General features: G+C 39.7%; 1 protein-coding gene across 1 annotated transcript; it reads left to right on the top strand.

Moving 5' to 3' along the window:
- Positions 1–634: 634 nt before the first annotated feature.
- Positions 635–16,447, top strand: LOC123866134 (intraflagellar transport protein 88 homolog). Its single transcript, XM_045907492.1, has 19 exons — positions 635–847; positions 1,450–1,592; positions 2,314–2,440; positions 2,743–2,847; positions 3,414–3,527; positions 3,706–3,809; positions 4,017–4,126; positions 4,540–4,658; positions 4,986–5,146; positions 5,565–5,811; positions 6,279–6,483; positions 6,963–7,131; positions 7,486–7,588; positions 7,910–8,023; positions 8,649–8,757; positions 9,370–9,477; positions 11,199–11,264; positions 14,254–14,311; positions 16,221–16,447. Exons 1-19 carry the CDS (start codon positions 635–637, stop codon positions 16,342–16,344), a joined length of 2,499 nt encoding a protein of 832 aa, XP_045763448.1. The 3' UTR covers positions 16,345–16,447.
- The last annotated feature ends 928 nt before the right edge of the window (positions 16,448–17,375 follow it).

The raw sequence follows: 17,375 nt of genomic DNA, 5'->3' as shown, positions 1-17,375 counted from the left end.
ACTTGCGGTTACCGACCTATTTTTGAAGCAACTTGATTTTCGTAATTTTGACGCTAATAGAATAGGTAGTGAGCGTACTTTGAACTAAATGTTTGCGACGAGACATCTGTCAACACGAAGACCATTTGACACAAAGTGTCAATTTTAATTTCGGTTCATAGAGATAGTATATAAACAATTTCGGTTAGAATTCCAGGTACGCAAACTGGGGCGTTTCGAATCGGCGCATAAAATGTTTGCCGTTTTGTATGGCACAGTCAACTATATTTTAGATTATTATTAGTAAGAGTAGTAACTCTAATAAAAGGCTAGTTCAAGGAATATACTACTCTCTAACGAGAGAGCTAGATGGAAAGTTCAATGTCCAAAGATAAGAAAAAGTTTCATATTACTTACTTGCCATTTATATAAATCCAACCAATCTATGCGACAGAGACATCGACATGAGCCGATGGGCAGTCACTGCGACGAGGACGAGTATTATGTTACTTGATTTAAGTCAATGTCGTTTCCATGACAACGGCGTCACAACAAAGCTAAATTGAAGATTTAACACGTGCTACGACCCTTATTATAAATCTCGATTGATATTTTACGACCTTTTCGAAGTGACTTCCGTAAAGCATTTGATAAAATGTTAGGGTCCAGATATAGCATGTCCAGGCACGGTGCAGACAAACCGCCGCGGACGGCCACAGTGATCGACGACGAAGACGAGTTATACGCCGGCTTCAACGACGTGTCCCCGGCTTTAGACACCAGGAGCCTGCGAGAAGATCAGGCCTTCCAGCAGACGCTGCGCAGTGCTGGGCTCGGCAGACAAGTTCCGAGTCGAATGGGCACTGGGGTTAGTAAACGTTTTTGTAATAATTGTATATCGTATTGTGTATTGTCTCATTTGCTAGATTGAAAGGTACCTTGGCTTGGTGATAAGTGGCTTAAATAAATTAGGTAGTCGCAAAGTCGAGACCGCGACCTCCTGCCCGCTGAACCGAGCGATGACCTGAAGAAGGTGGTGGGGAGCGGGTGGGTGAGGAAGGCGGAGGACCGTGTTTGGTGGCGCGCTCTTGGAAAGGCCTATCACCTATGTCCAGCAGTGGACACATACAGGCTGATGGATTGGATTGGATTGGAGAGTCGAGTTTTATACTTATCGAGAAATGTTGATATTTATAAATATTAATGTGCCCTACTTAGTACTTTTTCAAGTCATGCAAATATGTATACTATACCAGGTCAACAAATTGATGAACGTACTTGTGAGGACAGAATTTGTAAGTGTACCTAACCTATTGCACTTATAAATTTTGACAATATGCAGGGTCTAGTACAAATGTATGGGCAGAGTGCCTTCCGGTGCGTGTCAGGTATTTTTCGGACAGAATACCTTATGAAATGCGGCCGGTCTTCACTGAAACTATTTAGATAAGTTTGAGTACAATGTTTCAGATGTTCCGCTTGAGCACGGTGAGCGTGCGCGGCGGGCAGTCGCGCGCGGGCACGGCGGCAGCGCGCCCCGTCACCGCCGTGCGCGCCGCCGGCTACACCTCCACGCGAGACACGCCCAGCAGGGAGGACAAGAAAGAAGACAGGTTTGTATAGCTCGGTCGCGCTAAGTTTGCACCTTGCTGGAATGCGGCGCCTCTCCCACTTACCCGCTCACCTCCCCGCGGTCGTCTTGTCGCGTCAGTACGGTTCGCATACTGTACCTAAACTCAGTGTGACGTAATCGACGCGAGGTGCAAACTTTACTTGACCGAGTAGTATAAACGACTTCTATAAACTGCTGACGGGCCGCCATATTTCGAAGCATGTTCGTAAGTGTCGTTTTTACCCAAAAGTACTTGCGAAAAAGCAGATTCAGCAAAAGTACCACAAATTCAGCAATTCACAACAATTGCGATTATAGCGCAAGCAATGCGATAGTGAATATACTGTTTCAAATATGTTCTTGCGAATAAATTAGTAAGCAGACATGGAAAACTAATATTTACTCTGCCTACGCGAATCACTACCCATATTATAAATACGAAAGTGTGTTTGTCGGTCTGTAGGTTTGTCCTTCAATCATGTCGCAACAGGGCAACGGATTGACGTGATTTTTGCATGGGTATGGGTATAGTTAAAGACCTGGAGAGTGGCATAGGCTCCTTTTTATTCCGGAAAGTCCCCATTGGGTTTCTATCCCATACGAAGTCGAGGGCATCAGCTAGTTGTTTATATTTTCAGTCGAATGCTATTCTTCAAAATACTCGTCCTTTTAAATTAGATCGTTGTATATTACGATAATTGAAACAGCTAGTACAATTTCAGTGTCGAAGATAAAATAAAACAAATGGAATCTAAAATAATGACCTTGGTAGAAGAGTCTTGTATGCTGAGCGCGCGATCCAACTCGGATGAAGAAAATGACAGCAAACGAGAACAAAACCTGAGCCAGGCAAGAAAATTCCTTATGATTTTACCAATATCAATTGTTAATCAGTAGCCTTAGTACCTATCAGATTTTACGTCTCACCAACATTGATAGAATTCAAGCATTGAACCAAAATAACGTCGGAGTACAATAACCCTAAGTCGAAAATCGAAAAAAATATGTACCTACGTCGATTTAAACTTCGCAATATTTCCGCTTGGAGTGCTGGTTGTACATGTACGAACGAACTTGAGCTAAGCAAGGCAGTTAAGGCCTATTTAATTTTATTATAACAGTAGTCATATTTTTTATATTTTCATTTCCAGGCATTAGCGAAAGCTCAAGAAGCTTCTACGTTGGAAAGGCAGTTGATTCGAATGCAGGAGCAGGCGAATTTAGGAGACACTCACAACTTGGATCTAACTTTTGCTGTATGTATAGAAGATTGCTAGAATTTATAGAACTTAAACACGTTTATACAGAAACGTCGAGAGGCGAAGACGTGGCGCGGACATACGTCTCTTCCACAGACAATGGTGTTAGTTAATACAAAGGAGAAGTAGCAAAGACATAGTGATGGTATTATGGTACCGATCTACAAAAAGATAGCCTACAAATAAAATTCATCTACGAGTATGTACCATCATAAATGCGAAAGTGTGTCTGTTTGTCTGTCTTCTAGCTTTTCACGGCCAGTTGGTTTAACCAATTTTGATGAAATATACCAAAAATTAGAATAGGATAAAATATTTGCGTTCAATATTTCTATTTAAATATTAATAAGGTTGCGGGCCGCCGCAAGGCTTAATTTTGCAAGCGACGGGTTCTAGGTTACCTTAGGTTCTAGTGGCCACTGTTTGAATGTATTATAGTTGTATTAAATTTTTGTACATTGTCTGCGATAGTAGATTGTGTTCGGGGCACAATATTGTCCTATCTGTTTTTACCCACAATTTTGCAAAATAAACTTTATTTGAATTGATTTTACGACTTACAGGTACTCTGCAATTTGGCTGATCAGTACGCGCTAAATGAAATGTACACCGAAGCACTTAACACATACCAACTTCTCACCAGGAATAAGCTCTTTCCGCACGCCAACAGACTCAAAGTATTATTGATATTAAATACATATAATTGTGTAATGTTTCTTTACTATCGATCTCTTAGAACGAAATTATAAACTTATTTGGTTAAATAAGTAAATTATAAAGTACTTTTGATTAGTCAAATAATTAATACTTATCTACTAAGAATTCACTTATTATAACATTGTTATTTATTTGTAGGTAAATATGGGCAACATTTACTTTAAGATGGGCGAGCACCCAAAAGCTCTTAAACTTTATAGAATGGCACTTGACCAAACCCCTACAGCTGAAAAAGATTTAAGGTACGCTATAAATTCATACTGAGGTAGTAAAATATTTATCATTTTGAGGACACCTTTTGCGGAAGTTCTTGATATACAAGCACCTACAAGTTATATTTGCTATGACCTGTTAAAACAATCCGCTGTTTTAGCAGTTTATAGCAAATTAAGCTTAGGGTTCCTTGCATTGAAGCTTAGTTATTAAATTATTATAACGGTTTTTTACAGAATGAAGGTGATGCACAATATTGGACTTTTGCTTGTGCGTATGGGCAAATTCCGTGATGCTGTTACGAACTTCCAACATATTATGCACGAGCAAGGAGACTTTCAGACAGGTATGAGCAAACTCAATAATATTATATTATACGAAAGTGTGTCTGTCTGCTAGCTTTTCACGGTCCATTTGTTTAACCGATTTTGATGAAAGGTACAGACTTAGCTTACGTCTTAAGTATAGGCAAGCACACTCTATCTTAAGCTGCAATCATCACTTGCCAGCAAATCTGATTGCAGCCAAGCGCTAGCCTATAAATTGAAAATAAAATATTCCGGGGACGGAAACTGGCTAATTTTTATCAAAGTTAAAGAAATTCAAAGAGTTCGTGCGGGATTTTTAAAACCTAAATCCACATGACGAAGTCGTGTATCCAAATAGATGATCTACTTGGATTTTAACCCATATCTCCGTCTCATCTTTTTTTTTCGAGTTTGGTAAACAGAAACACTGACGTGGGTTACTGTGCTCTAGGTTTACACCTCGTGTTGTGTTCGGTGGCCCTCGACGACGCAGAGGGCGGTAAAGCGGCGTTCCATGCCATGCTGGATGTGGAACCGCCCACCTACCATCACGATATTGCTATTGACGATGTAAGTCCCTTTTTCTCCCACTTGTTCAGTAATTGCTTTATTATTAAAAAAATCATAACATCAATAATATAATTGGCTCTTTTCAGTACGCTATGACTTTCGACTATCCGGCAATTTCGGGCAAGCGCAAGGATAAATTATTTATCTTTAGACTCAACTAGAGATTTGTGTTTAGTGACATAACTTATAGATAAATGTTTTTTTCTTTCATGAATAATGCTACTTAGGCCTCCCTCAGGCTCTTCCATGTTTCACGGTCGTGGGTTTTTCTCTTCCTGATTTTACGATCAGGTCCTTCCTTTGGATAATTTGTGAATGTTATTGCAGGAGAATGACGCTTACGAGTGCGTGGTACGCGACGTAGTCCGCGGCGACAAGCTGTCGCGCTGGTCGCGAGCGGCGGCCGCGCTCGCCGAGCGCTGCCTCGCGCTCGCCGCCGCCGCGCTCATGCGGCCTCAGGCGCGCACGCACCGCGACGACGACTCAGGGTAAGTCTAACCTTAGTTCTGTCATGCTCAGGCTGTCCTAAAGAGATATTTCATACAGTCGGTCAACGGAGACTTGTAGACGAGCAATCCTGCGAAGTCACAGTGGCGACACTGGAGAGGGATACCGACCGGCAGAATTCGGCAGAAGAATCTTTAATGAGAGCTTGTATCGGCCAATCTCTTTCGTGCCTCCTACAAGTTACTTGAGATTTTTGAAGTGCATTGTGCTAATTTGGCCCTGGAAAAAGCCATAAATCAATAAAAATGAGAGGTTTTGGCATGAATATAGATAAGCATCGATAAAATACAAAAAGTTTTCGGTTTCTAATTTCTCATTTTATGTATTTTTATTTTTTTTAGTATTTCCTATTTGTTGGAAAAGTTAATCTTTTCTTTAATGTCAATTTCCATGAAATAGTGGAACGTCGTGGTGTGTGGAAGCTCTTCGCGGGTACTCGGGCGGAGGCGCGGGCGCGCGGCTGGAACTCGGCAGCGCTTTGGCGGCGCTGCGGAGCGCTGCAGGGGCGGGCACCAACCCAAGTGCGGGCCCGATGGCCGCCGGGGTTCGAGCGCTGCAGCGGCTGAAAGCGGTCGCGCGGGCGCATCCTAATGATAGAGTTCTGCGTGCTGAAGCTAACGCCGATGCCGCTTTCGTGGCCTATGCGGTAAATTTTTCTGAACTTATTTTACTTTTTTAGATCTTACTAGCTATGTTTACTAGAATGTATAAAATGGGATCGTTAAAAAAAATGTGTGAGATGTCAGAATATTAACTAGGCGGTCTAATCTCAATTAATGTACCACTTATAATGTTTTATTCCTGGTTTTACAGTTTCAACCAGCTTCTGCTTAGTTATTGTTAAGTATGTTTGACAAGCTACGCGATTGCTTTGCTTAGGTACGTGCTGTATCGGTAAATCAAGTTAGCGATTATTATAAGGCGTATTGTAATAATGACGTAGTGTGTGATCGGCTGGTGCCTCAAAATGGCTAACACGCACTGAGATTTTAGCTCTGTCATTTGTATGAGATTACGTAACAGAAAGAGCGCTTACTATCTTCTTTCTGCAGATAGAGTATATAGTTAAAGAATAGTTATAGAATATATTTTTAATGATAGCTTGAATTTCAGCTAGGCAAATACTCGGAGGCGCGGTCGCTGAGCGAGGCGGCTTCGCGCGACGACCCGTACGGCTGCGCGGCGCGCGTGTGCGGCGCGCTGGCGGAGTTGGCGCAGCCCGCCTCGCCCGCGCCGCCCGCCGCCGCCGCCGCCGCCGCGCGCCTCGTCGCCGCCACGCACCTCGACCCCACCGACCTCATCGTGATGCACGACTCAGGTAACTACTACGCTAGTGCGCCTTCATGTTGCCTGATGCCGAAAAGATGCGGCCTCCACACAATTTGAAAACCCATGACACCTGTGAGGACACGCCCGGGCAAGGAGGCTCAGCTTCGAGGCCCGTAACCTGACAGACTTCAGTTTGTCGAGAAGACTCCGTCAACAGCTGTAACTGTCTAGGTATAATAGTCTAGTAGTCTAGTAGATTTTCTTCTCGATTTATCGTCTGGCTGAGCTGGATCAAGCAGCCCGCGTCACACTCCTTCACGTCCTCGCCGCTCGCCACGCACCTTGATCCCGCCGACTAATGACCCGAAATGCAAACTATCTTCGTACCGAATTCTGTTAAAATCGTTTAAACAGATGGAACATGAAAAGCTTGCATACATACAAAAACACTCGCATTTACAATTTAGTACGGATGACTTTATCTAGCGCAAGCTGGTATCTTGTTATTAAAATAAAATAGTTTTCCAGCCCTCGCCCTGGAGATGACGGGCGAAGCGAGCGGCGCGGAAGCGCGCTGGCAGCGCATCCGCAGCGCGGCGGGCGCGGGCGCCACGCTGCGCGCGCTGGCTGCGGCCGGCCTCGCGCGCCTCGCGCGCTCGCACGCCGACGACACTGCAGTTTCCGCTGCCGAGCATTGGTAAATCTTGGATAGAAGCAGGCTTTACGTTGCGGACCTCCAAGTCTAGCCCAGCAACGAGAAAACAGACAAACCTTTATGGTACAACGTGCAGCATGCAATATGCATCTCCCGCCCTTCCACTGTTAAAGATGCAGGAAAGCAAAACACCAACCAAGCAAGGTGCACCACCACTACCAAGCATCATCACACATCCTCTAAAACATACTGTGGCTTTTTATTACAAAAATTCAAAGATTTAGGTTTTTAAAACACCCATTAAAATGGGATTTTAAAAAATCTTAATCCACGTGGACAAAGCCGCGGGCATCATCTAGTATTTCGTATTTTCTATTCATACTTGTATTTTGATAGGTACAGCATGATAGGCACTTGGGACGCGGGCGTGACGTGCGCGCTGGCGCAACTGCACAGCGACATGGGCGACGCGCAGAGTGCCAAACATCACTACCAAGACGTATGTACCAATTGTTTATTAGAATACGTACCTTTATTATTTCTCTAATAATAATTAAAAAATGTCTACATCGCCGTAGTTTAATCTGGAGGAGAAGGATTTTGTCTTTGAACTCTTAGCGCATTAGACGAACTGACCACGCGGTCATGCCGTAATGATCATTGTATATGTGGGGGCCTCACTGCGGCTCCTCTGGCTGCCAGATAAGTCAGTTAGATTCTTACGATGCTGGCAATACTGCTTAATGAGTCTTTAAGTTTTTATTAAAGTGTCCGGACTTACAGTAATGAGAATCATAGTAATATCCTTATATCCCTATAGGTGGAAGCGGTCTGGCCTTGCGATGTGACCGTGCTGCAGTGGTTGGCAAGCGAGACATCGCCGGAACAAGCGCTGCAGTACTACCGCCGCGCTGCGAGGTTGCAGCCTAATAATGTGAGTTAACTTATGAAAACCTAAACAGTTACCTATAGTTACATCGAGGTTTATAATCGGATCCCCCACAACAGAAAAAAAACCGGCCAAGTGCGAGTCAGACTCGCGTACCGAGGGTTCCGTACTCGGGTATTTTTCCGTCATTTTGCACGATAAATCAAAAACATCTATGCATTAAATTAATGAAAATCTGTTTTAGAATGTACATATAAAGCCCTTTCATATGATACCCCACTTAGTATGGTTATCTTACTTAAAAAATTGAAAATACCAATTAATAGTTCATGAACACATTTTTTTTTGTGATGTAACCACAAATTCATGGTTTTCGGATTTTTCCTTTACTTGAGCCATAAGACCTATCTACCTGCCAAATTTCATGATTCTAGGTCAACGGGAAGTACCCTATAGGTTTTCTTAATAGACACGACAGACGGACAGACAGACAGACGACAAAGTGATCCCATGAGGGTTCCGCTTTTCCTTTTGAGGTACGGTGCCCTAAAAACGCGCAAAACATTAATATTTAAAAAAAAATTAAAAGCTGGCTTGTTGAGAAGTTCTTAACTATAGTCCGCGTCGAGATACTTCAGTTTAATTTACTTGTAAGTTTGATTTTGTTTAGCCGGAATGGGGACTGCTACTAGGAGGCTGTCTGCGCGCTACTGGTCGCTACCAAGAAGCCCTGGCTCTCTACAAGAAACTCAATTCAAGATTTCCTGATAATGTTCAATGTGAGTGCACACTTGAAGGTAGATGACGATTCATTCTAAAATAGGATGCCCTAGTCTCTTTTAAAGCCAAAGCAATCGTAAAGTACATGCAACATATTCCAGCGAGGTATGAAATATTGTGAACTAGCCGTTAAACATTTGCCCGCATTGAATGCTATTATAATAGTTGTTAAAATTCTAGTTTTTCCGTGGAATTAAGATTTGCAATAAAACATTGTCCGTTACGTTGCGATTTCTAAAGTAGGTACAAACTATATGTGCCTTTGTGCGCAACGCGAGAGGAAGGCTGATTTATAGAGGCTGACTGATTTATCCTTGCAGTATTTATAATTGCAATAGTCCTGCGACCAAAAATGGATTATCAGACTTCACACACTTTTGAGAACATTACAGAGAACCCTCAGGCATGCAGGTTTCCTCTTGATGTTTTTCTTCACTTTAAAGCAAGTGATACCTATTTAAATGCTTAAAAGTTTAAACGCACATACCTATATCCGAAAAATTATAAGTGCGTGTCTTGCATCGAACCCTGGAACCTCCAAATAGGAGGCCGACGGCGAACCACAAGACTATCCGCCGTGGTCCAAAATAACATGTACAAAATACCTACAGGTTTGAAGTTAATCGTGAAGCTGTGCGGAGACCAGCGCCTGGAGGAGACGAGCGCGTGGAGCCGCGAACTGCAAAGAGCACAGGCGCGCCTCAAACAGCAAGAGAGAGGTCCGTACATCGTATATAATCCTTTGGATTCCATAAAAGTAATAGCTTAAATTGTTTTTTTTTTATTATTCAGTTAGCCTAGAATCTCACAATGGTAAGTGATGATGCAGTCTAAGATGGAAGCGGGCTAAAGTGGTGGGAATATGGCTATTTTTAGTAAGCATTTACACCTTTGGTTTCTACACGGCATTTTACCGGAATATTAAATCGCTTGGCGGCACAGCTTTGCCGGTAGGATGGTAACTAACCACGGCCGAAGCCTCCCACCAGACCAGAGATTTAGAAATTATAAAATTCCAAATCTATGCCGGGAATCGAACCCGGCATTTCTCTCTAATAAGACCACAGCGCTTACGAAAGACTAAGGCTGAGATCTCAAAAAGGAGACAGTTATGTCGCTGGCATTTTGTCTCGATTTAACCGAACAGCTTGAACACGTTTCCATTGAAGTGGAATGCATACATGCAGGAATGGACCAATCAGATTATTGATAGATGACGTAAACATCCACCAGCATTAAACTGATTGGTGGAAGCACCCACTTCTGGGCTCACACAACGCAATGTGATGGGGAGTCAAGTAAATGTAAAACAATTTTTTTTATAACTTTTTACATCTTTGTACCACAGAGATTAATGAAATCCATAATTATTATTGAACAATTAGCTTGCAGTTTATTTAATTTGTAATAATCAGAGGCTAACAAAATTTGACAGTAGGTAAATTATTACAATTGTTGCCAAGTTGAGAATAAAACAAAACATAGTTACATGTATTATTAATTTGTTTTTATTATACTAAGTTATATCATTGATGTAGCAGATTCTATGAAGAGTGTTTTGATGCGAATTGTTTTCATCGCTTCACGGACGCAAACCCCCCGTTGTTTTTGTTAAATGGTACAATGATATCAAAAGTGAGTCCGTTATCGCCAACTTTGAACCGTGATAAGGATAATTTATGTTTATGACGTAAATTAATAAAACGAAACGTTCACAGAATTGGGATGCTACTTTGAATAATCATTTGTATAAGTACCTAGTACCTACTCCAATTTATAACGGATAACAGTAATTTAGGGATTAGCTGATGTTTGGTAAACATGGAAGCTAGTCAAAATTAGAATGCAAATATTGTACTGAAATAATAATGGTATGTTTAGATCGAATGGATTATAAAAATATGAGTCAAAATGACTTGATGATCATGAGGATTGATTGAATACGCTATTTCTTTGAAGGTGTTTAAAACTATTATTTGGACAAGATTCAAGACAAGTACGTACCTACTTAATTTTGCGAATTAACTTTTAGTATTCGGGCGTCATATGAAATTAAGTGGCATGATTCTTGTTTTGGTTTCGCAGCATCGGTTGATAAACCAGATTTATTTTGCTTTGGAAAATAATATGGGTACTTATAAGATTAAATACGCATCTTTTTCGATTCCATTTGTCATATCTAAGGGGAACGCACACTTATACGATCCGAACGCGTCGAAAGAGTCGAACGAAACGAATTTTAGAATTCTGTTTATGAAATCTCATGAAAACTCACACACTTCTCCGCCTCTAATCGTCCGAATCGGAAGAATATTTCATATTATATGAAATATTCGTTCGACGCGTTCGGCTCGGATAAGTGGGCGTTCACCTCTAATGACAAGAAACATAAAGAAAAGATATTATTATTTATTATATTACAGTTTCTCTTTAATTACAGTTAGCGTCACATCAGCGGGTAGCGGATCCTCGGGAGCGAGCCAATCACCCGTACAACAAATCCGAGGTAAACCAATTTTCGATGTCTGTTAGGACACAAACTCAATGAGTACCCCTAATGAGTGTTGAAAACAGGTGGTTTTCCCACCTATCTATATCTATAAAATATGCGGCGTCGGAATGTGCCAAGGTCACAGATTAAGGACTAGCATAACAAGTGTAAATTAAAAATTTATAACACCCCTGACAAGTGAAGGTTACAGTAACTAGAAAAGAGCTGATAGCTTTCAAACGTCTGAACCGATTTTCATGGATTATAGCTAAGAACACTCGATCAAGCCACCTTTCAAACAAAAAAAACTAAATTAAAATCGGTTCATTAGTTTAGGAGCTACGATGCCACAGAAAGATACACAGATATACACGTCAAACTTATAACACCCCTCTTTTTGGGTCGGGGGTTAAAAATAATAGAGATGTAACGCTATTCTATAACAACATATAGGTAGGTACTACATAGCGATCGTATTTGCACTAACGGTATTTTAGCTGTTGTGAGAACGAAAGGAAAACAAGAAAGGAGAAAAGAATCAAGGGGGAGAGGATCTCCCCTTTGATTCGTTTTCTTTATTTCACCGTGATATAAGGCTAAGTTTATTTGTTTACTTAGTTGTTCATAATGTATACTGGCAATGTGCACGTTTGATCAGCCAATGTGAATGGGGTCTATGTATCACCTATCTTTCGCCGCGCATGTCGTACCTCCAAAGATAACTTTAAATCACATAATTTCATGGGAGTGAAGGTAGGAGTCGAATTCTGCATTTAAAATGACGTCTCAAATGAAGAGTTTGAGTACCTTCGTCAGATCGAAAAACAGGCCATTCACGATGACTCATACTGTTATTTGGCTGATGTTGCTATGTTGCTATTGATAGGAGACAAAATAATAACTAAGTAGGTATTTACAATGTGTTTATAACCAGAAACATGAAAAGTGGAACACAGACATGAGATAAACTATGCCCGTTGTTTCTGGTATCCTGTGGAATTTCACATATTAAGTAGGTAGGTACATATTATATTTATCCATGATTAAGTTATATAAAAGCGAAAGAGCGTCTCTCTGTCATTTCCCTTTACACTAAACTGCTGAACCGATCTTGAAAAAATTCTGCACAGATTTATTGGCATCCCGAAGATTGAAATATGCTGGAATAGGGGAATAAGTACCTTCCTACCTTAGTTTCAGGAAAGAACAGAAAGAAAAAACCAATTCATGCGAATGAAGTCGTGGGCAACAGCTAATAGGTGTCTAAGATAACAGCAAATGCTATGGAAACTAGTTCCAAGTAATTAAAAGCAAATAACCGACTAATGAAGGCGATAAATCCCACTGCAAATAAATAATGCAACGTCACAAACATAACACTAGATTCGTAAACATGTTTTTCAGTGAAATCGCAGTAAGTAAATAGACAATTGTATTTAGGTCAAATATAAATTCAATTTATACTTGGCAGCAACAATTTTTAGTTCTACATCACAATTTAATATTTAAGATAAGATTACCTTTTTATTTTAAACAAACTAATTATTTAAAATTCCACCATAATAACTGCCCATCCCAGTGGAATGCGTTCATCCCGCTCGCACGCAACGTCTCTCGTATTCATCTTTCGCTCGGCTCACATCTAAACGTCATCTTTCCGAGGTGATTCGCTAACTCGGTGATCAACACTGAATGATAGGCATCAAGCTCATTTGGTTGGTTTTACATTGCTGCTTCAACGAGTGATATTAAAATATTTTTTTCGTACAAAACCTTCAATGGATTATTATCAATAAATGTCAAATAAGCTTTATTATTCGGTATTGATCACTGAGATAGCATACGCATAGTTAGGTATTGTGGAAGACTAGCATTTTTGTATTAAATTATTTTCTAATTAAATTTTTGTAGTTAGTAATTTTATTTGTTAACATGTTTGTAACCTATTAACAAAGCCTTTATAAATAATTGTTAAAAATTTATAAATTGAGCGCGCGGTTACGATTTACGATCTTGTAAATAGGGTGCTCCCGGTTTAAATGCTCCGAGTACCTACCTATAGTTCGCGACAGGTTGAGATGGCAATTTTCTAGTGAGATGACATCACGTGCAGGATAATCGATATCGAGATTTTTTTTGGTACGCAACAATATGAGAGTACAATACCTACGTCGGCATCGCACCGCAGGATATCATATCTTAAAATCGACTGCTCTTTTCTGATAAATATAAAAATGATTACTCAAACCTACCTAAGCTTAATTATTTCAAATAAAATGTGCCAAGGCAATTTTTTTTCCGTATATTGTACCTACCGAACGTTGCGGCGGGCGATTACAGCATCGGGTGATGTAATAGACCTCAGATAAACGCAACCAGATCAAGCCAGTTCTCTCATTAATATAAGTTGTTTTCTTAAGAGTGGAAAACAATAACTGATAACGATGGGTCACTGTTTAGTTATTATGGTAGATGTTATTATTACAATAACAAGTGACTTAAAAAGTTCCATTGCCTTCATGTCTGCATTCAGTTATGTTTAGAAATCACTGTTGTAGAATTAAACAATTTTCTCTTTCCTCAATTGGCTTCTGTGGAAAGTTGAAAAATCCAGCCTTTTTCCTTGTATATATTATAAGTGAATGGAACCATTGTGCAAAACTTCAGCTTTCTAGGTCCAAAGGCGTAGGCTGGACGATGAGTCAGGACTTTCCTTTTTAGGGTTACGTATCTGAAGAGTGCCAACGGGACCTTATTACTAAGCCACCGCTGTACGTCTGTCTGTCAGTGGACTGTATCTCATGTACCGTTAAAGCTCGAGAGTTGTCACAGAATGCGTTACTCTATTGCCGTTATAACATCAAATAATAAAACTTTCAAAATGGCTGCCATGCAAGTTAAAAAAAGTATTATTTGTTATACGATGGTACGAAACCCTTTTGGTGCTAGTGCGACTCGCACTTGATCGGTTTTATAGTATTTAACATTTATGAAACATTTTCAGGTATATCTCGAGCTGACAGCGCAACGTCTGCGTCAGGAGTTCCAACGCGTGCACGCACGTAAGTGTTTATGTACCTCAGTGGCATAGAGGCATAAAAGCATTGCTTACCCTTAGTTATAATAACTCTATGCTTGATTTTCATCCTGACAGTAAATAATTTCCTACCTAAATGCATACCCTGGCTTCAAACCCTATGCACGCCAATTTTGTATTAAAACTTTATTGTATAGCTATTAGCTACCATTATGACGTCATGTGCCATTACAAGCCGTGTCAATAATATCGCCGCAAGCTAAGTTAATAATACCCTGTAGGCTTAATACAAGTTTACACAGCTCGACGTTTATAGATTTCGAGTATCGTATAACACGATACCTACTTCCAAAAAATTTAAAATACCTTTGTGAAAGGATATTAACGACCGATGACGATGAATGACGAGTTGTAATACTTAGTTGTAAGAGTCGAAGTGGGTAGTAAATTTTGAAAACGTTGTTGAAATGTTTACGGCTTACGAAAAAATAACTAATTAATTTGATTAAATAAAAAAGAGTCCTGACTGCGCAGAAGCCTAAATACTTTAATCAAATTTCAGTGCTATGATGTCGAAAGCTATAACATGTTTAACAATCTACAGTTTTTATATACCCCGGCTGAGATAATTTTTAGCATCGACGTTTAATTTTTGTAGACTTTTACGCAGTCGGGTTTCCTTTTTAAGTATTTGACTTTCTTTATATAATCGAAATCTATCAACGTTGTCGAGATGTTAAAATTCGTACTAAAGGAGTGCAAGTCACTTTCGTACAAATAATGAGCTTGTTTGTGCTTGTTCTCTTAAAGAGTTATCAGAGGGCAAATGAAATAAAAGTTGCTATCAGCTAAACTCTACAGATGAATTTACAAACATTATATTTTGTCAGTCATTTCGATTACTTTTAATCCTGGCGTCCACTAGACTGGCCACCTATAATTCGCCACCAGTATTTACTACTAAAGACCTACCCCGGCTTTGCAGGGATAGCTTATTACAATTTTTGCAGGGATCTCTAATTTTTTGAAAATAAAATATAGCGTGTCACGCAAATACAGCCAATGTTCTTGGCATCATTCCATAGCCTAGTGGTTAAGTTCGACGTCCTATTGGGCATGTCGGGGTTTGAACTCGGGCTTTTATTTTCGGAGTTAAGTTTTTCTATTGAAGGAAACATCGTTAGGCAATAGTGCCTGAAGTTCTCTATGTTCTCAAAGGTGTGTAAAGTCTGCTAACTTAGCCAGCATGGTGGACTATAGTCTACTCAATCATTCTCACTCTAAAGAGGCGCTCAGTGGTGGCCCAACGCGATGGGTTGCAAAATAAGTACTTTTATGTTCGAACTAAAACTTAGAAATTATTCACTTTCCAAGTCATGAATTTATGTAAATCTAATATTGCGCAGTTGATATTAATGAGGAAATTCAAATTAGATGGTATATGTATTGTTAGAATTAGAAGTTCCTACCTTAGTATTCTTACTACACACGTAGTCATAAATTATTATTATTTTGGGAGTGCTAAGAATGGTATGATAAGAATACAACTTTGACAGTCCTTGAATAATGTTTCTGCGCCATCTTTTTTTCATTTGCCACTCAGCAGGCCTAGCACAGTTGCAATGTTTCATAGCTATTTACAATGCGATGATCACGATCACATTAGCTTGATAGTTAGTTGCTAATGCGGATCAGTCACCGCTACAATCTCAATTGTTGTGGTTCGCTGAATTTATGGTATTCTAGCTACCTACAACAATTTATTTCAGCCAAGTAAATATTCAAACTGTAGCAGTCAAACTACGACACTAAACCACGAAATTCAGCGCATTGCGATTGCTATAATCGCAATGTGATAATCACTGTACTAACCCCATGTAAACCTCGCACTACAAAGTTAATATGGATTGTTAATTGATTAATTTTTGTTCTAGGAATAGCCACGATAGATTCGCCCATGACTCCATGCAACCGACGACGCGATCTAGCGCCCGTTCTGAAAGTAAAAAGAAACATCTGGAAGACTTCGATGACGATTTGCCCTTGCCGCCCGAGTAACGAAGTCGCATTGAACTATTTCCAACGTCACGTTTCGTCGTAGACATAAGAAACATACATTTTTATAACTTTGCTACGATATGAATAAAATATATTGAACTAATAAATTATTTAATTTTTTGCCCTCTGAATTACGAAAGTTCGTCATTAGGTACTTATTTAAAAAGAGGTTGAATATTTCAAGGTTTAAACTTTTATGCATTCATTGCATATTTCATTCGATGCCACACTACGTTTTCAGGCAGCTGTTTATATAACCAAGCATCTAAAAGATCTACTAAAATATTTAAAGTTTGACTTAAAAAAACTTACAAACAGATTTTATAACAATTGGTTAATAATATTTATTTCCACAATTATGTTTAATAAATAATTGTATTCATTTATCTGATAACAATTCAAATTCACGTCAAATTCTCGGTAGCGCAAGCTGGTATTTAGCAGAGTCATCCCAAAGGTCAACTGATAGCTACGAAATACAACAATCAGTTTATTGATAGTTTTTGAGGAAGATACAGAGACCTAAATAACCTCTTAGCCCAAAAGATATGCCGTCTTAGTTTCTTTGAGTAAAAATATCCCAACACAAAGGATAATATAATATGTACATAGATAAAATACAACATAATCTCAATAGTTGACCATGTTAAACTTTTATAAACGGGTAGGTAGCTACTCATACCTACCTACCAAGACGTTAATTATTATCACTACATAGTATAAAACAAAGTCGCTTCCCTGTCTGTCTGTCCCTATATATGCTTAGATCTTTAAAACTACGTAACGGATTTTGATGCAATTTTTTTAATAGATAGAGCGATTCAAGAGGAAGGTTTATATGTATAATACATGCATCCTAAATCCACGCGGGCGTAGCTGCGGCCATCAGCTCGTCATTTATAAATTAAAAATTACATCATTTTCAATGGGCAGGTTTTAGTGACTTATTGACCTTTTGCTAAGCAGTTTGTTTCCTGGTGATAATACAATGATTTCAAAAAGGTTTGTGTTTGGGGAAAACAGATTTTATT

Source organism: Maniola jurtina, chromosome 6 (assembly GCF_905333055.1).
Source record: "Maniola jurtina chromosome 6, ilManJurt1.1, whole genome shotgun sequence".
NCBI classification, from domain to species: Eukaryota; Metazoa; Arthropoda; class Insecta; order Lepidoptera; family Nymphalidae; genus Maniola; species Maniola jurtina.
Note: the sequence above shows the minus strand (reverse complement) of the source record. Positions and strands in the feature narration are given on the sequence as shown.

Coding starts and splice junctions, on each gene's coding strand:
- LOC123866134 (XM_045907492.1), top strand. CDS start 635: ATGTTAGGGTCCAGATATAGCATGTCCAGGCACGGTGCAGACAAACCG. Junction 1,593..2,313: donor GAGGACAAGAAAGAAGACAG/GTTTGTATAGCT, acceptor GTACAATTTCAG/TGTCGAAGATAAAATAAAAC. Junction 7,589..7,909: donor CCAAACATCACTACCAAGAC/GTATGTACCAAT, acceptor ATATCCCTATAG/GTGGAAGCGGTCTGGCCTTG.